At 36.1% G+C, this 23,726-nt stretch overlaps 2 protein-coding genes across 11 annotated transcripts in view; one reads left to right on the plus strand and one right to left on the minus strand.

Moving 5' to 3' along the window:
* hiw (MYC binding protein highwire) overlaps positions 1-23,726 on the plus strand; it is a 638,413-nt gene that overhangs the window by 139,370 nt on the left and 475,317 nt on the right. The gene's annotated exons all lie outside the window — the stretch shown is intronic.
* The window catches only part of LOC145662336 (uncharacterized), a 33,216-nt gene continuing 27,575 nt past the window's right edge, over positions 18,086-23,726 (minus strand). Inside the window, exon 2 of the mRNA XM_081727828.1 lies at positions 18,086-22,442. Within this exon, the coding sequence (XP_081583954.1) occupies positions 21,117-22,442 (1,326 nt within the window). The 3' untranslated portion in view covers positions 18,086-21,116. The remainder of the gene's footprint in view (positions 22,443-23,726) is intronic.

A 23,726-nucleotide genomic window follows, 5' to 3' on the forward strand; every position in this document is an offset into this window, starting at 1 on the left:
CAAACGATAAGACAGATGACAAAACTGGAAAACACGTGTTCGATCATTTTAAAAGTACAATGTATCAAAGCAAAAATTGTTGTCCCATGGCCACCCGCAGGGTCCCAGGCGGGGTCCAACTCAAAAATTACTAAAGGTAAGGGGGTCAAGTAGCATATCGTTCGAAACTTTTTGGGAAGTGAAATAAGACGAACAAGTCTCAACTCTCTAAAATTACCCTGTGCAAAATGGCGGCCGGTCAAAATGTCAGCAAAAACGTCATTGTAAAGGCTATGGCCACTCCCCCCCCCCCAAAAAAAAAACTGAAATGGCAGTTGTCTCATCGTTTGCGATTTCAAGGGGTGGAAACGGATTATCTGGGCACCCTGTGTATTCATATAACTCGCACAGTATACGCATTCGGAAAATTTTATTATAGTTTCGTAATAGGCGTCATTAGTGCTTTCGATTGGTATGTAAACCATCTTCCACTTCGATATATAATCTCCCTCTCTTCCCTTGTAAGATGAATCTTTATTGTTTGAATTGCTTTGCCCAATGAACACCATATATCATTGACATTTTAAGTAATTGTGTGTATAATGTATTTGCTTATTACATACTGCATGCAAGAAAAAAAGCATTGATCATACATGAATTAGAAACTCCAACCGGAAGTAGGCTCAAATCTTGCAAACGGTGCGAAATATTAAAGAAATAATCGAAAAAATCTCCCCTTTGTTGTACTCCTTGCCGATTTTTATCAAGACGTCTTTCACTTGTGTCTGTAAAGGAACATGTACAAATGTTGTGAGGAGTGGCAAGAAGATTCATGCTCATATGTAAATGATGCGCTGTATAGAGAGCGCAAGTTCAGCTAGTACATATTAAATGTTCATTAAAAATAAGAATGTTGAGATTGAACTAATGAGGTCAAAACTATTAACTCCCTATCTATCATATTAACTTTAAAAAAGACAGCGCTATCACAAATAATAGCATTAGTAATCAATATTAGTATACATAACAAATTATTTAAAAAATAAAATGTAAGTTGACCTTGTCACATATCAGGATGTTGGGCTTACCCAGTTGATAATGTAAGAGGAATGTAACTGTATCAGCTATAAGCTTAGTTAAAAGAACTAAAGAGTAGAAATTGATAAATTGAACAAAGAAAGAAAAAAGAGAGAATGAAAGTACATTTTATTAATGCATTATGACCAGGAAATTCCCTCAACTATGTGACCTTCAGATATCTATTAATATGAACTTCACAATCTAATGAATACGAAAATATATGTTCTTTTGAGTGGAGCATAGACCAGTAGTCTAGAACAGTGGTTCTCAACCTTTTTTAAATAACGACACACTTTAGTGATCTAGGACATCGCGACACACTTGTTTGATTTTTTTTTTATAATAGTGAAACCAATTAGTTTTTATAATTGCTCTATATAGCACTTAGCATCATTACTACCGCTGGAGGTGTTGACTGGTACAGTCTGTTTTCAATTTCAACTAATTATTATTAAATTCTTCATGATTTTTAAATTCTAAAATTTCACGACACACCTTAGGGGACTACGCGACACATCAGTTGAGAACCACTTATCTACAATATGGTTCACCAATAATAACGGATATTGGTAAGAAATTATTCTTCGTAGTTTTGGAAGGGAGAAATAAACATAAACGTCGATTAAATATATGGGATTGCCTTTGGAATTCGAACGCTTCAGAACTCGGACAACTTGGAATCCCAACGAAAAGTTTGAGCAGATTTTGTCCCGGAAACCGAAAGCTCAGTACGTTTGTGTGTGGTTTGTGCATAGTACGTTTTTTTATCGTTTGGGCAGGCACGCACGCACGCAGAAGTTTATTTCGGGGTAGGGTCTTCGAATTCAATATGAGGATAAATTATGTTAAAATTTTTAAAATCTCTTCTAAAATTTACCTAAATTTACAGACAAATCAGGATTTCGGGGGTTAGGGTGGACCTCCAAGAGCCAACCCTCTGACTACATCCCTGCACTTGGACTGTCTGTACACTTCATCGTTCAGCTTGTCGGAAACTGTAATGAAAACTTCTCGTGTTATTTCTCATGCTAATTTTATGCTTTTGTATCTGTTTTGTGTGTGTGTGTGTGTGTTTTTAACATATAGTTTATATACGAAGGGGCGGGGGTAGAGTTTCTGACCTGGGAGTGAAAACATGACGCCAGGTACACAATGATAGCATTTTATTAAACGTAGTTACCTTGTAGGTTGACACATTTAATATAACAATTCTTCACCAATTCTATCCCACAATAATAAAACATTTTGTCTTGTGCTGCAAACCATGCCTCTGCAGCTGCTATGACGTCAGTAGTGTGTCTAAATTCAGTTCGTTTCAAGTGCGTCTTCAGTTTTGGGAACATATAATAGTCTAAGAGGGCTAGATCTGGAAAATATGGGGGATGGTCAATGTTTTCGAAATTTAGTCCACACAATTTGTACATTGCGATGGCTGCTTTGTGGCAAGGAGCATTGTCTTGCAAGAAGGCGATGCATTTGGACAGTTTTCATCGCCTCTTTCCTTCAATATAGTATGCAATTTTTCTAGCAATTCACCTACCTTTTAGCATTCAATGTAGTGCTTTAAAAAATCAGATATTCGCGCAGTATTGCCCCTCACAATTCCCCAAAATGCCGCTCATCACTTTCCCAGACGATTTTTTGTGCGACATTTTTTCGGCCTTGATGACCCACTATGGTACCACTGCATAAACTGTTTTGGTCTCGGAATCATACACATATAATTATGTTTTATCAACAGTAACAATTTGTTTAATAAAGTTGGAGACACTCACTGAAAAATGGCGCAACACACTGCGCACAGTCCCGTCTTGTCCGCTTCTGATAAGCTCTGAGGAGTTTGGGCACCCACTTTACTGACAATTTTTTCATTCCAAATTCTTCGTGCACGATGCTCCACACGCTCCACAGTGATTCCTAGAATCTCTGCAATGCATGTAAGACCAGTTTGCCTGTCTGCAAAGACCATGTCGTGTACACGATTCACTAGTGTTTTGGGCCTTCCTCACCTCTCCTGATACTCGGTGCTCGTCCTGCCCCTCCTGAACTATGCTACCCACGATTTTGCTGTGCTATATAAAGAACAGTCATTGGCCATTGTCGTTGTCATTTCATCAAAAATTTCCTTCGCTCCCATATTCTTTGAGAAGAGGTATTTGATTATTACTCTCTTCTCACATTTGGTAAAAGTCACAATGTCCCCCGCGATGGTCACTTCAAACCTACAACAGAAGAGAAATATTTGAAATGCATTTACTACTTTTTGCTAAACATCCTTTAAAATATAGTTACTTAAGATACTGTAAGTATTTTGAAATATGTGTTCATTTACTGTGTTAGGCCGGAAACTTATCGGCTGATATTTAGTATCTCCCCCAGTTTTGCACATATAAGATTTACAGTGTGTTACTTACTTTACAAAATATAGCTGAGCTAGGGACAACTAGCGAAGGGAGTTAGAAGCCCCCAGGACCCTTGTACTTCTACCTGTATCACAATTTAGACAAAAACAAGGTACTCGGTTCTGGAACCATCAAACGAGTTGGGGGAGATACTAAATGCCAGCCAACTTATCTAAACGGCGTGACAAACATCTTGGCATTTGAAGGCGGCGCTCCAAGTTCCCTTTAAATGCTCCTAGCAAATGAGAGGCCAGCGGTATTGCCACGTTTATTTTGTACACATCCACGTCTATCCCCTGTCGCCTGATCGCGCTATAGTTTGTCTGCATAGCCATAGCCACACCCCTTTACCACTTGGCAACGTCGCGCTAGAGCTTGCGTTTTATTCGTTTAGCTGAAATGTCAAGATGTTTGTTACAGGCTTTAACTCTTCTCGTATATATATTATCAATTTACATTTTTTTTTCAAATGTAGTAATTAATGTATTATTATTTGGTGAGTTTTTTTTTAACCTTAAAATCCAGCATTTAGTGAAAATAATTTTGAATACTGAGGTTCGTGGCACCCAGGAACGGATTGATTCAGTTTGTGTTATTTTACGTAGAGGAGAAAATTTATCGTGGAACTTGAACGAATTAAGTTTGGATTCCAAGGTATCACCGTAGTAAAAAATTAGGGGAATACTTCATTAGTAGGTTTCAGAATCAATTCTGACGTGAGAGTTTTGAGCTAGTGCAAGGTTGTTTGATGCGAGTTTGAAATACTATAATCAAAAGTCGAAAAAATATAAGTACAATGCTAAAATATACAGTAATGTCAGAGCAGTCCTTTAAAATACAAATTGTTATGTTTCACGTCAACTGGATGTATCGACAGTGATAAATGATCTTTAGATTAGCCATCCTCCAGCAGTTGCCGTCAACACATCTTGCTATCTTAATCTTGCAGCTAAAGACAAAAGGAATGCACAATACTCGTCTTGTTCTGTCTCATTCTTTTGTTTGTCGACTTTTACCATTTCTTTTCTTGAGTAAAAGGTTGTTTCTTTGCTTTTACATCGGCGCTGAATTGGGTACATAGATTCTTAAATGAACTCTAAATTCTCCATTCCAAATTTGGGTTAGGGTATGTGGTGACTCACTTTAGAAGTACAGTTCTGTGAGCCAGTAGCGGCGCTTGGCTCGTAATAGTAGGGGGGCAAGAGGAGAGGCGAGACAACCACACTCGTTTTGCTTTGAATATTATTATCGGTTGTATACAGTGGCGTATTTACGATTTTGTTTAGGGAGGAGGGCTTTGCTAACTTTAGTCCTGGAAATATGAAAATTCTGCAAGATATTCCATTTACTTTAATATAGTAAATACAATTTCGGAGGGTTTAAGCCCTTATCCCCCTTAAATACGCCACTGGTTGTACATATCATTATTCACCAGTTGTACATAGAAAAGTAGGGGCGAGAAAAAATATTGGGACGGCAGTTGCCCCCCTGTAATGCCGCCACTGCTGTGAGCTAGTCCCACGTGTAGATATTGTGGCCATCGTCGTGTAGTTCATAGGGGGGGGAATCAGTTTAACTCCTCTCAATTATGCCTTTGAGGCTAAGGGAGACGGATGATTAAGACCAGTGAATGATAGGAGACTTGGTGGGATGAGAATGTAGGAGAAAACGAGAGTACCCTGAGAAAACTCACGGACACGATGTTGCCCACCTCAAACTTACTTGGCCGGGGATCCAACTAAGGGCCTCACGCTCCAGAGTAAGGTAAGCACTCTATCACTGAACCACCGTGCCCAGCTGAGTTCATAAGAGTACATATTTTTCTCCTTGTTCATCATTCTGTTATTATTTAATTACATCCCTTTGAATTTATCATCTAAAGAAATAATTAATCGACTTAAACGTGGTTTCATGTAATTCTGGATTCATTGAAAAAAAAAATTGTGGACAAATAAAAAGATAATAGTATTGATATTGAATGCTGGAGGCGGGAATTTTTTATGCAAAACTCTGTGCTGTAGATCAGTGGTTCCCAAATACTTCAGGGTTGAGGACTTCTTTTTTATTTTTAACCCTTTTAAGTTCTTGCCTTTTTCGGCGTTTTTCTTGAGTCTCGGATAAGCAGCGACAGTGTCATCCCTATTTATCCTAGGATCATGGTTTATACCTCGTTTTTCTCAGAATGGAACAGCCTTTCAAACGGTACCACTTACATGTCTCTATAATATGCCAGAAGGGAATTATTTGAGGAAAAATCGGGAATTTTTACCAAAAAAAAAAAAACTTCTTCAAAGTTTGGGGCTCCCTGAGGCTCTACCGGGTCTGCGCACAAACCTCCAAAAATTTGGAAAAATACTACGTAGTGTACTAATTACTTGTGACAAATTCGAATTTCCTGTCTTGAATAGTAAGGGCGGGAAAATTTTTTACCCATGTTGAGAGAGCATCAAAAAACGTCCAAAATTTCCCTAACATGCACCCTACAAATTTTTAAAAAATTCTGACCCGCCCCTAATGATCGTAAAATTATGGTTCATAGGTCGTTTTGTTCAGAATGGAGTAGCCTTTCAGATGGTATCACCCGCATGTCCCTCGGACTTCCCTAAGGGGAGAAAAATTGAGGAAAATAGGGATTTTTGCTGAAAAAATCTTTTTTTCCGGTTTGGAGCCCTCTGACGCGGCCCTGGGTAAACATAGAGATCCAGAAATCACTTTCAAAAATACTACGTAGTGTACTAATTACTTATGCCAAACACCAATTTCCTATCTTCAATACTAAGGACGGAGCGGGAAAAATATTTCCATCTTCTGCGAATATTTCCGAATTTCCCAAGGATACTATACGAACTTCAAAAATTTCCTGACACGTCCCTAATTATCGTAGGATGATGATTCATACGTCGTTCTCTTCAGAATCGAGTAGGCTTTCAGAAAGTACCACTCAAATGTCCCTATCGTGTAGCCGAGCGGAGAAAGAATCGCGAAAGTGGGATATTTGGTCAAAAATATCCCTTTTTTACCCTTTTGTCCGTCTGAACCCCCCTTCTATGTTGACGAAAAGATCCGGAAAAATTCTCATAAAAACTAATTGGTCCACTGATTGTTTAGGGGAAAATATTAGGATTCTAGGATTAAAGAGAAGCTCACCAAAAAATGTTGAAGTTAGACTTCAGTAAAAAAAGGGAATTTGTAAATTGATGACGTCATACCCCCCTATGTTCTGACGCTCGGAAGCGTATAGACCCTTCCAAGGCTTTCTTGAATGCCTCCTCTCTTGGAAAATAGAAAAAAAAAAAAAAAAAACGGAACTAAATAGCATTCTTAGTTCTCTTTTAATCGAATCCTTAAGACACTACAATATCGGTCGAAAACGAACGAAAAAACTTAAAAGGGTTAATATAAGATTTGAACTCCATAACTTCAGATCTTAATACCTGCGTAGTAGTTGTTGTTGAAAGCTTGCTAATAATATTAATATCAATTAAATTACAAACCTATATTTATCTTAAAAGCATATAAAATACAGTACATACATATATGATACTATTTATATCTTTTATAAATTATGAGATGTAAATAATGCCACGGACCTTCGAAATTTGTTCACGGATCCCTAGGGGTCAGCGAACCACCAGTTGGAAAAAACTGCATAAAGAGTCAAAATTAAAACAATTGCATAATACGGATTTTCATAATAAGTATTCTTTACGGGATATTATAATATTAGTAAAATAGAGATATTTAACAAAGATCGGTCACAAAACAGAGGAAGCCTCAGTTTTTTATTTTCTTTTTATTGATACCATTTCCTGGAATTATATTATCATGCCTTGTAAGGTTCAAGTACAGTTACTAGAATTATTTTACGCTGGAAACATCAGTAGTGAAAGGTGGAAGGAAATTTTGAAAGAATTCCAGAAGGTTGGAAAATACTGGAAAATTCAGTCAGTATGACTAGCCTGCAAGATTCGAACCCGAGATCTCCCAATTACCACGATAGAAAACTATATTGCTCATTCGTCCGCTCGCAAAACCTTGAAGTTCGACTTCCTGACCTGGAAAAAATTATTTGATTGGATGTAGAAGAAAATTAAGTGTTCAAGATCATGTTAATAATTTTTTTTATTCACAACATTGGAATAACTGTTCGTTCTTCTAACAAATGCTACACTTTAGATATAGTGGTTTTATCATTCAAGAAACGGAGCGCGACAATATTACATAAAAATACTTTCTGTAATAAACTTGGATATCATCATCAGGTGTACTGTACATAGTTGCTTTGGCTGGCAACGTTGCATGAGGTGTCATATACCACACACGCTTTATATATGCATTTTATATTCGCTGCTGGTAGTCAGTAGTCATAACATTATGTCTCACGTTCAACTTGCTTTTTCTTTCTTTTCTTTTCTTTTCTTTTTAAAGTTCTTGAGCACCTGCCGAGTTGAAACAGATTTCTCACGGCATGCACACACGTTAATATTCGCTCCAAACATTCCTTTGTACTAAAGATAAATCATATTCTGTTTGTCTCTTACGATTTAAATATTATATCTTGAAATAATAATAATAATAATAATAATAATAATAATAATAATAATAATAATAATAATAATAATAATAAATGGGGTATATACATGACCTGATTATTTCGAATCCTACTGTACCTAATGTAAGGTGCGTTCAAAGGAATTTTAAATAGGTGTTAAAGGGGCAGTACGATACATTACTGGACACTTTTTTAAAAGAATACAAATTAAGGTTATGTGTACAAGAAAGTGTAAGGAGATGTTGTAGAGGCGAGATAATACATTCCAGGACATGTAGGCTAATTATTATTAATATTTAGAAGAAAATTACCACACACGCAGCACGCACTATATTTTGCAGTATATTCCCATATAAACACCATCAATGATACTCATATTTCTTTAAAGAGAAGCATTTCGCCCTCATCTGCCCAGTAGTTTAAACACTGAGTACAGTGTTTCAATATTGACGTATAACTAATATACTTTGCAAAAAACTGCGTATAATTAGCATATGAGTTGTGAGTAATCTAAATTTATGTAACTTGCGTGTAATGGACACCTCTCGTTTACCGGCAAATAATCATGTCGTATCGGTCCATTTTTTTTTTTTTTAATAGAAGTTTCGCTGTACAGGATGGCCTATAATTATGTACATGTTTGACTAAATATAATATTTGTAATTCTGGACAGAAAGTTTCGATATGGCAACACTGTATGGCTTGAGAGTGAGGATAATAGTTTCTGGATTTAGATCTGTTAGTGTATGCCAGACACTACGAGAATAGCTGAACGAAACATTCCCGAACCGCTGGATCGGTGGACGTGGGTCTGTGGAGTGGCCAGCTTGATCTCCTGATTTAAGACCACCTGACTTTTCTTGTGAGGTGTTTTAAAGGACAAAGTATATCAACATCACATACGCAATTTTGCCGAAGTACGGGAAGCTATCACAGAAAAATTATCGATTTGGATGGTGTATTGGTGGACCATGCCATGAAGAACAGAGATTAATTTTTTTTTGTAAGGAAAGGTATGAAAGTAATGTGTTTATGTTCGTTTTTTACGTTCAAGTTATGTTGCTAGTTTCTTTAAGGCAGTCCTTGAAACATCATATACATAATTAGGGCCACCCTGTATATAATAAAGATTTTTTCCCCCTCACATACTTCGAGGCTCGTAAGACAAACAGAAATCTGATATCAACGTTTTTCATGAAGAGCTTTTGGATTTGTTTCGGGAGGTATCACTTCTCCAGCGTTTCATTAAAAATTCTGAAACACTGTATTTAAAAATAAATTTTCTTACAAGCTGATAAACGATCTGAAGCTTCAAAATTTGTGTAAATGTCACCAAGAAATTTCAAAACCATAATTCGTGCCTGATAACGATATCTGTGTAGTAATATTGCACAGTCTTAAAAATCCAGACTCTCTTTTTTTTTCGTTCATGTTATAAAAATATGAGTATAAAATTCGTGTTGACTAGTTCTGAACGTAAATCAATTTTCTCCCGACTTTGATGTCAGAATTCTTGATATTTAAAAACTCTCTACATGAAATGTTGGTTACCAACTGTGCAGAAGACGTGCCAACTGGATTATATCTTCTTGGTCAAATGGAAGAAGGAAATTGTTTGAGAAAAAGTTAGTAGAATTCATCTGTGTAATTTACTGGCAATTTTCACTATCTCTGTCTGCCCCCATTAGCCAGTGGTTTGGTTGAGTTCGAAAGTGATTGTTGAGCGTTGGGGAGGAGCATGTGGAATCAAAGCAGCCTACTTCTTGCGCCAGTGCTAAGTGGATAATGGAGACTCCTTTCATACGAAAGCGATGATGGCCGTTACGTAATCGTTGCTCATCTTCGCATCGCTAATTCAACCAAATCATGTAAAATGGTTCACTAACTTTCTTTAATTTGTGCTCCGGTCCCTTTGGAATATATCAAATTGACTTAATGCAGAATGGGATTATATTTCGAAGTAGTAATTAAAATCAGCTGAGATCAGACTTTTTTTTTTTTTTTGTTAGAGGGCTGAACATTTTTTTAAAAAGATGAAACCGTTTCAGATTTTGTCATTAGTGTTGCTTACGAGACGTGAGAAACTACATTTTAAATTCGGGAGGAGCGCGGTGGCTCAGTGGTAGAGCGTTCACCTGTGGTGCATGTGATCTTTGGTTCGATCCCAGCTCGCGCCAAATGAACTTTGTGGTGGACAAACACCATGTGCTTGTGTTTTCTCTGGGTTCTCCCGTTTTCTCCCACTTTCTTTATTCCATCATTTCATTCATTTCTCATCATCACCGTCTCTTTTAGCCTAGCCGGCATAACTGTGGGACGTAAAAAGTAAAGATTTGTTTTTAACTCGGGCCAAAACGAGAGACATGACAGTTCTTAGATTCCAAACTGCTTTAATGATACGTAATTCATATATAAAAACTATAAATTAATAAAAGTGATTGTACAAACACAATGAAGAGCATTTATCAACGTTTAAGGATACGCAAATCATTATACAATATATTCCAATAATAAATATGGTTTAAATCTTCTTACATTACTGCTATCATGGATTTCTCGAGACGCAGAAGAATTCTGATAACTTCTAGAATCTAGATGACATTAAGAAAAAATGAAGGCATAACAATTTTGCATTTTTTTTTTTTTTTTTTTTTTTTTACAAAAGGAACAAGAAAGGACGAGACTAAAAATATTTCTTCAAGAATCGAGACGAGACAGTTCTACAAAATATGCAAGATAAACGAGAAATCTATATTTCTCATCTCGTCTCGTCACCCATAAAGGTTGTATCATCTATAGGCCCTATGATAAGTTCGTGTGTTTGCTTTATGGAGTCGCTGCTGTGTCTTTATATGCTGTTGTTGGTTGAGAAAAAAAAATCGGGAGGGAAGATATGAGCGCTTTTTTTTTTTTTTTTTTTGCATTACTTTACAGAGTCACCAGAACATACGAGCACTAAGTCAATACACACAGATTATTTATTGGTTTGTTGCGTTATAGTATTGTTAGAGTGATGTGATTTAAAGCGGAAAATAGAAACTAAAAAAGAAAATCACCACACCAAGTAATGCATTCTGATATTAAAAGAATTAAATACATGCGGCTGACATAACTTGTAACCGAGGAAATTAGTTCACAATTTTTTGCATGCAGGGATAAATCAAACGAGATGTACTTATTAGGATAATTCTGCACAAGCTAGAGGATGGTGTCAAATTTCTTTTTAAAGAAAGCTATGCTGGAGCGGGCCGTACCGTACAAACAATAATGGCTTACGAGATTTACATTGAAATTGTTAAATTTACATTGAAATTGTTAAAAATCGACACAAGTAAGGGAAAGGATGTTGATTAAAGCCTCTACATAGGGTAGCGCAAGAAAACAGGAAAATTTTAATTGACGTAAAATGCACTAATCAACATAGGAAATAATATATTTAATGATTCAGATGCATGTAGAGAGTATGTCATTAACAGTGGCATTAGCTATGGCACTTACATACTTTATTTTTTGAATACGAGATACGACATCGGAAAGATGTGCCTCTTCTTGGCATACACACTATGATACGAGCGTGATTTAGAAATTCACTGGAATGCTCATAATGTGGGAAGAAAGTCGCTTACCTCCAAAAATGTTCCAGTTTTGTAACATAAATATCCACAGTAAAATGAAAACAGTAGCGAAAAAACGTAAGAATTTATGGGATTATATTTCAAACTGTTATGCGTGTTTGTGCTCTGATGTTAGATTGTTTATTGTATCTATAGTATAGTACATTGTACTGTACTGTGTTGTATTTGTGGTTCGTTTTTTCTTGCAATGAATCGAAAATTAACCAGAGAGTAACGTGTTGTTGTGGCATTACAGAATGGCCACCCCAGATCATGCGACTGAGTGCAATGATTTTTTTGCTTCGGGATATCATCAAAGATTTGTTCAGAAACCGCAGAATCTGAATTAATTGTTGGAACTGTTATTCAAGACATTAAATGCAAATCGAAAGCTGTGTTTTTCCATGTGTTAACTAGATGATTCAACCATGTAAATTGTATGTCGAGGAAAAATGGTGTCCACTTTGAAAAAGTTTGTAAAGAAATGTGCAATAGAAAAAAAAGGAAATTATGTTTTCGTTTCTAATTTTGGATAAAGGTAGCTTCCATTCTTATTTAAAGGTACTATTACGGCGTTCATCATGTAGGACTGAAGAAAACCTGGAGAAACTTCAGACACGAGCTGACCAGAAAATTTCAACCAGAAATATTCATATTGAAAAGCAAGAACGCTAACAATTAGTCTATGTTCGGTCAACTGTAATATACTACGAGGTGTGTTCGAAGAAGAACGAACTTTTGCTGTTCTTTATTTATTACTCATCATAGAAAGTTTAAACCACTATTCTCTTCAAGGTATCTCCCTCCGTTATCAGTACATTGTTGCCATCATTTCTTCCAATTTTATTACGTCTGCAAAAAATCACTCTTTTCCCATGGCTTGCGGTACTCTCGTCGCATTTTCCTGGATTTACTCTATAGACAGGAAATGCCCTTTCAGAATTATTTTAAGTGAGAAATAGAAAGAAGTCTACCGGTTCCAAGACTGAAGAATAAGATTGCGGCACAACGAAAGTCCGATCATTGGATCTTTGTCAATTGAACTTCTTCTCTCCTTAACTGCTCTCCTTAAAACGCTTAAACCAATCATAGCACCGTATTCGACTCATGCTGTTATCCTTATAAAGTTGGTTAAGCATGTGGAATGTTCCTGTGAAAATGTTCGCTAGTTTTACGCAAAATTTCACACGCATTGTTCCTCCAGCTTCTTTGTTGCTTTTTTCACTAATCCGGTGAACAACTTACGCACGACGTCATTCAGTCGGTAGTTCTTCGACAACTAACGCATAAATCGGAACCCAGTAAAGGGTGATCTTTTACCAAGATATGCCGCTAGGTGCGCACGATAGCCTGAGCACTCATTTGCATCCGTTGGTCTGCTATTTAGAAAATAGCTCTTTCTTTTTTTTAACATACCTCGTATACTGTACGTACCTTAGATATAAATCCAGGTAGTGGTTCGGATCCTATTTTAAACAGTAGACCCAGTCTTACAATCTTACATAGCATCGGGACGTGCTGAAAAAGTAATGTAAGGTTAAACTTCAATCAAATCTAATATAGGGGGCGCGGTGGCTCAGTAGTAGAGCGTTTACCTCCGGTGCTTGGGGTCCCTGGTTCGATCCCAGCTCACGCCGTGTGGACTTTGTGGTGGACAGACACCGTGCTCGTGGGTTTTCTCGGGGTTCTCCCGTTTCCTTCCACTTTCTTCATTCCACCATTTCACTCATCTCTCATCATCACCGTCTCCTTTAGCCTAACCGGCATAACTGTGGGATGTAAAACTTAAAGATTTCATTTCATTTCAAATCTAATATATTGTTGTATTTTCTGATCAGATTACAATGAACCACTGGCAAATTTGCTGCAGGGCATCACTGTTAAATTGTTTGCCAGCATTTAACAATAATACTGTAGTTAGATCGTTAAGTGTCGGTGGTGTATATGATGGGAGGCAGAGAGTTCCCATACCAGACGTGTTCCTAAGGCGTATAGGGGAATGTCTGGGTAAAATCAACGTTTATGCCGTCTTGACAGTACGACGACCGTCAATCTAGACACCACCTTCTACCGAAATCCGATTTACGTATATGAGCTCAGGAGCACGTTTCCGTTCTCCTCTCTGACGATTTTACTCTATGGGAATACAATATTGAAAACAGAGCTCGTTAATACAGAAATAAGAACAGTGGTAAAATTATTCTAGGTCACTGAATTTCGTGTTATAGAAGAAAAATCTTGCCATATCTTACCATTTTTGTTCTGATAACGTGTCGGCAGACAGACGGACGGAGAGATAAGATTTCCTATGCGTATTCATAGTTTGGGAGTTCAGAATTTTTTTTTTTTTTTTTTTTTTTTTAAGCATTGTGGTTCTTATCATTATTAGAGATTTTTTAAAATCTTGTTAACAAATAGTATCCTTTGATCCTTTCCGCTTTCTGTGATAACATACCGAGTCCAATATTTTCCCCAAGTGGAGCTGGGAGGCCGATACAACAATCAAACGAAAGAGGCAATGTTAATATGAAAAGCACATTTAAGTCTATTGTGACAAACGAAAGGCCCACTTGAAAAGCAGTTTGGACAATTTATGGCGTCTTTACTGTGAAATCTCTTTTTCCTCTTCCAATAACACATGTGAGGAGTGATTATGTGACAAATGGGTTTTATGGGCCAAGAATGAATGCAGCAGCATAAGAAATAAAGAGAGTGTTTCTTGGGCTTCTCTTTTGTGTATTGAAGCTTTATTGTATAGGATTCTGAACAGTATAAAGATACATGCACAATTGCTTTATGTGCATGTATGAAGCGTTGATAATTCATAATCGTTATAAAACATATTTAAGTACAGTATGTTCGTAAGTTCCCCTACGATATTATAAAACGAAATTCATCTTTAAAATGTCATTCTTGTAATATCCAATCCTAATGATAGAGCCTTCAAGCCGCTCGCAGGATGGGAAAGAGAACTTTCATTTAACGACGATGCATTTTCTTTGGTAAGTGCCTGTGTGGTAAAGTATTTATTGGCTTGGAATGTGCTTGCTAATTTCTTGTATGCATTAGGAAATACGGGCAAACTCTTCTGTAAAGTTTTTTGTGCAGTCTCCTTCGACGTATATATGTACGTACTCTCTACATATTTTGCTGTTTGTTAATCAACATGAGTACAATTTTCTTGGATGTATAGAAAATTAAACCCTGTGTATTACTGTAAACCATATTAAAATTTGGCCAATTCGTTCCAAACTTTTGACAATAGAACATGTATGGGGTGCTTTCTTTCTCTCTCTTTTTTGTTTGTTTATTTGTTAGCGACTGGGTCAGAATCAAAACGTATCATACATCACTTCAGTGTTTATAGGCCTATTGAAAGCATACTTTTGAAGAAATACAGTATATGATTGACTTAATAAATAGGAAAATATAAGATAATTATGATTATTCTCACCCTATAAAATTGGAGCAATATATTGTCAATTTTGCGGCTTAAACGAAAGTTTGCGCATTAATCTTTAAAAAGAGAAATCAAAATCAAAGACACTAACATTTAATTTGCGTAATTATTAAGTATTTAGAAAATACTGCTTAGAAACAGGTTGTATTGTTAAAGTATTCCTCGTTTTCAAATAATACGTTTTAAATCAGTTTTAACTTCATGAGCTTTGGTTCAGAAATAAGTAAGAACGAGGACTACTTTTAAAAAATAACTTTGGTTTCAGCAGTATCTTTAAAAATCTGAAAAAGTGGGCACAAGTCTTACGAGCACTTTTAATTATACTAATTTGTTTTGAAAAGACAGTAGTTACACGGAGAATATCCAAAGCAATGTGTATTATCTTTATTCATGATGAAGCCTTTTGTAATAACTTTTTTTTTTTTGCTACGAGCTTTGTAAGGTTTTTATCTCCGCCACTGGTATCTCGATTGGCAAGTCTGTTGTTTGGTCAGAAAATAGAAAGAATAGACGCAAATTGCAGTGCATTTATACAACAAAATAAAGTTAAATTGTGAAAATACACAAAATAGTCGCACATATATCAGATTACCAGTCATTGTTCGTAAATATACGATCATTTCATTATATGTCATTTCGGTTTGAATGTAGAAGCATCAGAAGTTAAGATCCGTGTTTATAAGAAATTTGTGAGGTTAATTTGGAGATATTTTGGAAACATTAGCAGACATGATAAATAAGATGAAATTCTCAAACACAACTAATATTAGAGCTCCTCCGTGGCTAAGCGGTTAGCGTACGCGTCTTTGGCGTGGGAGACCCGGGTTCGATTCCCGGCGGGAGTTCATGTGGTTCGGATTCCACGTTAATCAGTAGGTCCACGTCTCATATAGCCTCGCTGCTGAACGGGACGTAAAACTCAAAATCAATCAATCAAACAACTAATATTAATGTTCTTGCCGAATTATTATTTAAAATATATTTTATAGTGACCAGTTCCAAATATATTTCATTTTGTTAAAAATTAATAAATTAGCCGATTAATTTAACGTATACATAATTATTTTAATATATTTGATTATCTTATCATATTCGATTACGTGTACTGTTTTCTTCAAAATCGACGTCTTCAAAGTTATATTCGTGAAGAATATTTGCAGTAAAAAATCTTTGTTTTTTTCTTTCGTCTCATTACTTCTGAATTGATCGTTTATATCAGTATGTCTAATAAATAAATAAAAAAAATCTGGTATATTTCAGTTACATTAAATTATATTTCAGATGTGCTCATTGTGTTTGAAACTATTTACAAATTAATAAGAGAATATTCTGACGTTTTGATGGTAAAGTAATCCCGTGTACGATTAATCCACCATCAAGACGTTACAGCATACTCTTTTTAGATACAGTTGTACAACTATGTCCAAAAATTACTCTCATTAAAAAAAAACACTTATTCACAGGAGATATTTTAATACTTTTACTTGAATTTAAAATTTGAAGTAGAATATACGTGGATTATAGCCAAAGTTTTGCAAGATAGGTATTTTAAAACTATGACTAGAAATAAAAAAAAAACGACTTTTTGCGGGGGAAATGGAGATTTCTACCAAAATTTCCCTGACAAAAAAAATTAAGGAAAAAACTTAACCCTATATCTCTAAACATGAGTGTACCTAAGAATCATATGCGATAAAAGCATTTCTAATTTAAAACTGTGTGTGTAATCTATATATATATATAAAATTGAAAATCACTATGTTTGTGACTCTAAATCTCCTGAACCGCCCGACCGATCTCGATCAAATTTTTAACATGGATGAGGTTCGAGGCTGGGCTGGTTTTAGGCTATTCACTTTGATTGTAGAACTGAGAGGCGGGGGTATAGAAAAATAAATGAAACTTAATAACTCCTGGACCACTTGACCAATTTTGATCAAATTTTCAACATAGATGAGGTTCAGGCCTGGGATCGTTTTTATGATTTAAATTTGACGGAGCAACATAGGGGTGGAGAAGGAGGGGGAGGTATATAAAAATCAATTTATATAAGACTGAAAGTGGCTATTTTTGTAACTTAATAACTCTTGAACTATCCTACTGATTTCAGTCAAATTTTCAATACATGAGGTTCGGATCTGGAAACATTTTTGTAATTTCACTTTAACGGTACATCCTAGGGGAGGGGACATATAAATAAAAACTAATAAAACAACATAACTTTTGAACCACCCAACCAATCTCGATCAAATTTTCAACATATATATGAAGATCGGGCCTTGGGTATTTTTTCATCGTTTCACTTTGACGAGCCAACCTAGGGGAGGAGAGGGGGATATATATAATGACTGCCTTTGTGACTTCATCACTCTTAACTACCCGACCGATCTCAATCAAATTTTCATCATACATGAGTTAAGGGCAGGATTTACTTTAGGCTATTCACTTTGACGATTAAGCGGAGGGGAGGGGAGAGGGAGAAATTTAAAAATGATCAAAAATGACTGATATTAGTGTTGAATTCGTAGTTTTCGGGGTTGATGAGAGAAACAGTGACACTTCTGGTGCTGTTGCAATCCAAGTTCAGCCTGATAGTTCGGAAGGGTACATCGTAGGGGAGGGGGATAAACATTTAAAAATGATCGAAAATGACTAATATTAGTGTCGAATCCATAGTTTTAGGAGTAGCTGAGATTAACAGTGACAATTCTGATCCCGTGTGCCGCAGCACGGAGGAGGGGGTTATATATATATATATATATTTGCGATCCTGTTTAAATCCAAAATCAGCCCCGCCACTTGGGGGAGGGGAGAAAGATATACATATATAAATAATCGAAAATGGCCGCTATCAGTGTCGAATTTATAGTTTTCTGGGTCGCTTAGATGAACAGTGATACTTTTGATAACGTTTAAATTCAAATTCAACCCCGCAACTTGGGAGAGGGGAGGAAGAGATATTTATATATGATCGAAAATGACCAATATTAGTGTCATATACATGGTTTCCGGGGTCGCCGAGATGATCATTGATCTTTCCGATGCTGTTTAAATCGATGCCATTTAAAACGAAAACAGCATATTTAACGGGTACTACAGACATGAGATACGGAGTTGTGCATTTAAATTTTCATTTCAACCCAGCGAAGCGGGTAATATATGCTAGTTATTATTAAACTTAAGACAAAATAGAAAAACTTGTTGTTTTGTAAACATTAAAATTTAATGTCAAAACATTTTCTAATTAAAACAGCGTTTTGTCATTTACATTTGTGCAGAACTTTATAAATTTTGTACATCTGAAATGAACAATAAGCCAAAGCATTTCTTTAAATACCTAATAACAAGTGAGGAGTTTCCAGGCAATTAAAAAAAGTATGATTATCCTTATTACTTTCTGTGCTGTGTAATTCGAGCATATTCACGTGCTCGGACAAAATAAGATTAAATTTACAATAAAGCACAACTGTTTTTTAAATTAAATTACAATAATAATCTCGCAATAGTTTTAATAGTGTTGAAACTGTATTAATTGGCCGATTAATAAACATATACCAGGCGCATCCAGAAAGTAACTCTCCCAAAGACCTTACATTTATTGTACTAGATACAGGGTGTGTTTAGCTATTTTTCAACATACTAACTACCGGAATTCAGACATTTGTTATACCGTGGAACAAACTTGTCTATACCTGTGTTATAAAATTTGTCCGCCTGAAATTGGAACCACTATTTGACAACCTCCCCCGCCTCTCCGTCATTCTGAAAATGCTTATGCTGACCCGGTAAGAATCTCTTGAGGTGTAGAAACAGATGACAATCGCTTGGAGCGAGGTCCGGGCCATACGATGGATGATCCAAAATGTTCCAGCCGAACTGCTGCAGGATATCTGCCCATTTTGGCGCCCTGTTGCAAATTGTCCATACCAGCAACGCCCCATCTGCTAGCTCATAACATTAGGCCCATAGACCTGGCACAGCTAACAATGGATTTCAGTCGGCGCTATGCCCTGGGCATTCAAAAAAAATATCATCGCTCGCACTTCACACGGTCGGAACTGGAATAGGAACGTGCATCTTCAACCACTTGTATGACGCTACTAAGAGCACTAGGGAAGTTCCGCTGGCGCATGCGCCATGCTAGGACCTTACTCTCTCACGTGCAGGCAGTTGCTTCCCCCAACATACGGTTTCCTAGCTGTGGGACGTGTGGGAAAGTTACTTCCTGAATGCGCCTCGTACATACTAATTTTGCTATATTCGTTTGTCTTATATTATATTGCCGTTATTCTTTAAAATTCCACATCTTTAAAGTTGTTAATGAGAAAATACTTGGAGTAACAACTTTTGTACCATTATAACTGAAAAGCTATCTTTTCAAGTGCATAAAATTACTCAAGGCACAGTACAAACTGAAGAAACATAATTGTACACCATAAGGAAAACTTAAGTGCAAAATTTATTAACAAATATTTTAAATACAAAATTTCTTATCAGAAAAATAGAGAGAAATGACTAATTTTCGTTGCTCAATTAATAACGCTTGAGCTTGTTTACCTTGGATTAGTAATTTCAGTAAATTAGATACACACACTACTCGGATGTATAAATACAAGGCTAAGACTAGATTTGTTTCTTTGTGCGATATACATATGCTTTTAATATTCTCTAACGTAATGCTCTCAAATACCATCAGTTTGGAGGGTGCTATGAGAAACCCAGATATCAACACTACATGCATCTGTAAGGACAATTTGGAGGTTGACAAGTATGTTTTTGTCTATGTGATTATATTTTTATAGATACAATGTATTCCCATTTATACATTTTGTGTACTACCATGTAAAGAAACTTTTAAAAAAATTATCAGTATTCAAATGCTTCGAATTAAAGAATTTTCGTCATTATTTATGATACTAGGTAATAATCGCTGTAATAACATTGTAAAATTACGTTTTTAAATCTTTCTAATCAGTCCTGAAGAACAGAAATAAACTTGCGATCGAATAGGGGACATTAGTCTGCAAAATTATTGTCTGATTGAATTGTAAATTTTAGACATGTTTCTGCAATTTGTACAGTCAGCACCAAAAATGGATGTATCACCACTTACTAATTCGAAACTAGTCAACCAATTTTAATTTAGTTTAATTTGATGTAGAGAGAATGTGATTCTCTGTACAGTCGTGAAACTATTGTCCAGCTGGTCAGTTCGTTTGGAAGTTACGAAGACACAAGAAAACAACAAGTAAAAAGTGTATTCCGTTTTGGCAAGTGACTACTGGTACTAACAGAAGTAAATTTGCATATTTCATTTGTAGTCTTAATGTACCGGTAACATATGCTTTCTTCTTATCGACATAAACTGTAGATATACTTTCTGCATCTGGCAAATATGAAGCCGCGATTGGTATTTAATTTTCGATAAGTAAATGCTTGAGTTTTTAAGACTTAAAGTGTTCGAATACAAAACCCAAGAGTAAGTCTAAACCTTAATAAAGAATTTTATAGTCAATTAGTTGAATGATACAAAATAGTATAACTTAATATCTATGCGTTAATCTTGTGACAATGTTGAATTTTATGTGAAGATACCTCGTCGTGACAACTCACATGAGAGTCTGGTTCATTCTAGGATCTGATAGAAATAACTTCATGTATCCGAGCAATGCTACGGGTAATCACACACTTTGACATTATGTATACATCTGCACAGCAGATAAAACAATACTTTTAGATTGTTCAGAAAAAAAAAAAAAAACGAAAGTTCGGTTACAAATGTTTATATCATTGATACTTTTTTTTTTTTTTTTGCTTGCTTGTTCCACATGTTTCATTGTTATCTTAGGATTACACTCAGAACTGTCATTAATGAAGTAGAGTGTTTTTTGTACCTGGTCATGCATCTAGTAACTAATCACAGAAGTGTTTCATTTCTTCACCAATTAAACTAAGATATACAATACTCACAGCCACTGTTTCGCACATTATGTACTGGCAGTTATATTCAAACTTTCATTTATAACAAACTAATACTTAACAGCTGTTTCGTTCTCATCATCATCATCGCCATATTCTTGCAAAGGGAATTCTTCCTCCTGCAATGGCTCAGCTTTTTCCACGATCACATGTACTTCTGTTTCTCTGTATGTTTTAACATCAGGAACTACCATCATATATCTAGAAGGTGAAACATCTTTGGTATTAGCTAGCTTCTTTTCCTGTTCTTCAATTCTCCTCACCCCTAATTGTCTTTTCCTAGCTTTCCTTTTACACAATATAAATACTAATACTATTATTATTAGTAGTAATACAAGTCCCACTACTATTCCAACTATTAGAGGAACGCGATTACTTTTATGTCCACAACTAGTTTTTTGAAATTCTTCCAATGCAATATATTTTTGGTTGTTTTTCCTACAAGACGTGGCTTTAATAAGAATTTTAACGAATGGTGATAGTTCTTTGTGGGGTTCAGCATGTGATAGTTCTCCAGCTATTTGACTGAAGCATTGACAGAAACATGGCTGATCCAAAAAAATGTTGCTGATTCTAAGGTCTGTACTAGGATCATATCTTTTGTTAAACACAAGAGAGCCATTTTCGAATCTTTCAAACGTGTTGTTATTAAAATTAATTTGTCGGAAAGCACCAATGTCTGGTTGTATGCCAACCCATGCATCGGTTTCCAGTTTCCCAATTACGTTGTTCTGGATGAACACATGACCACTAGCATTTAGCTGGATAGCTTCAGATTCGAAGAGACCTAGCTCGTTGCTAGTAAAATAGAATTTACGGGGACCATGTAGGGCTAATGCTTTATTTCGTATGGCACCAATTTTCAAATTGACTAGTCGCACTTCGTTTTGAACGCTAAGCTCGAACATAGCTCTAGTTTGTATATTTTCTAATTTACAGTTCGTAACAGAAAGATTTTCAACACTAAATTTTTTGAACGCTTGCGAATCTATTAAGTTTACAATACAATCACGCATTTCAAGTCTTTCTAGTTCTTGAAGATTTGTGATAGCAAATGGTTTAATAATTTTCATACGCACATTTTGAAATGTGATGGCATCGTATTTACCAGAAATGGCATAACTAGGCAGGTCATCAATGCTAGCATTCGTAATGCGAATTTCAATGCCTAGTTCACCTTTATTTCTCTTATTCCATAGAAATGCGTCTTTATCCACTGCTACTTCAGTTACATTTGTTATCTGGATTTTGCGAAGACCAACGAGTTGTGAAAATGCGTAGGAATTTACACTTAACCTCGCACAACGTCGTATTTCAAGAGAGCTCGTGGACAGTGGTATCTTCAAATCTCCGGCGGAATTCAGGGTGAGATGGCTCTGAAAATAAGAAAAGTAGTATTAGTACAAATAGAAGCGGAGGCGGATGCGTTATTTTTAACATTTTGAGATTACATACTTTTATAATCACAGAAAATCTTAATAAAATTATATTCAACTGGCAACACCTCTGCAAGAAAATGGATAAAAGCAGCAATTTCTCTCTTTCTCTCTCTTATTTTTTAAGTCAGAATTCACAATATTGATTTAATGTTTGAAATAAAACCATTAATGACAATACACTCAAAGGTTAACGGATATTAAAAGCATCACCCTTCTTTATAAATCCAAACTAGCAGGCTACAAAAGTTCTATTGGACCTGGAATAATGTTATATACAAAAGACGTTATAAGTATTGACTTGCGTTGCTTGTTTACAGTATTCATGAGGATCGCGGTGGCTCAGTGATAGAACGTTTAGCTCTGGTATATGGGGTCCTTGGTTTGGGATTTAAATTTCTGGGCTTTCGGCATCTATGGCTATTTACACGGCCATTTAGCCCGTCACGTATGAGAAAGACGTCCCTCGGCGAGCACACTATCCAGGCAGAGAGAAGGAAGCAAGCGGCCTAGGACCTATAAGCAACAGCGCTGACTTTCCAAAATTTATGTGGGTGCATATCAATGGCGGAACGTGTTAGCCTATATATTTTCAGGGAAGTCGCTGTATTTGATTGATTTATTTTTTTAGTCAAAATCTTTTATGAACACTGTCATAAAGGGCTGTGCTATGATAAAGTAAAATATGTCGGTACTATAAGAATAAGTTGGGGCTGCCCTAGCTCAGTTGACAACACGCTGACTTAAACGCAAGAGAAACGGGTTCAAACCCGGGTCCAAACTAAAAATCTTGTGAGTGCACCGCACCCACAAGATTATTTGTGTGGGTGCTGGAGCCCTGGAGCACCCACGCAGTCAGCGCGCATGCCTATGAGTTAGGTACCACCCCAGCATTTGCCTAATGATGGAAAACCAGGAAAACCTCATTCAGGATGGCTAGCCTGAAAAAGCTTTTTACAATTTTTCGACCGAGTGGCTCCACCAGGAATCGAACCGGTCCTTGGTTTGGTTCCAGTGTTTTCTCGTTTCCTCCCACTTTCTTCTTCCACCATTTCATTTCATTTCATTTACATTTCATTTGCATTATTCGTAATATGTATAATACTAATGGCTGTTAAGAAGAGGCGGAAGTATTTTGAAATTCGTAAATTAGCGATACCTAATTTTTAATTGGTAAAACTTCTGATAAATACAGTTATTTTAACTCATAGCTCGTTAGCTCTT

Source organism: Thermobia domestica, chromosome 10, assembly GCF_964235325.1.
Source record: "Thermobia domestica chromosome 10, izTheDome1.hap1.1, whole genome shotgun sequence".
Taxonomy (NCBI): Eukaryota; Metazoa; Arthropoda; class Insecta; order Zygentoma; family Lepismatidae; genus Thermobia; species Thermobia domestica.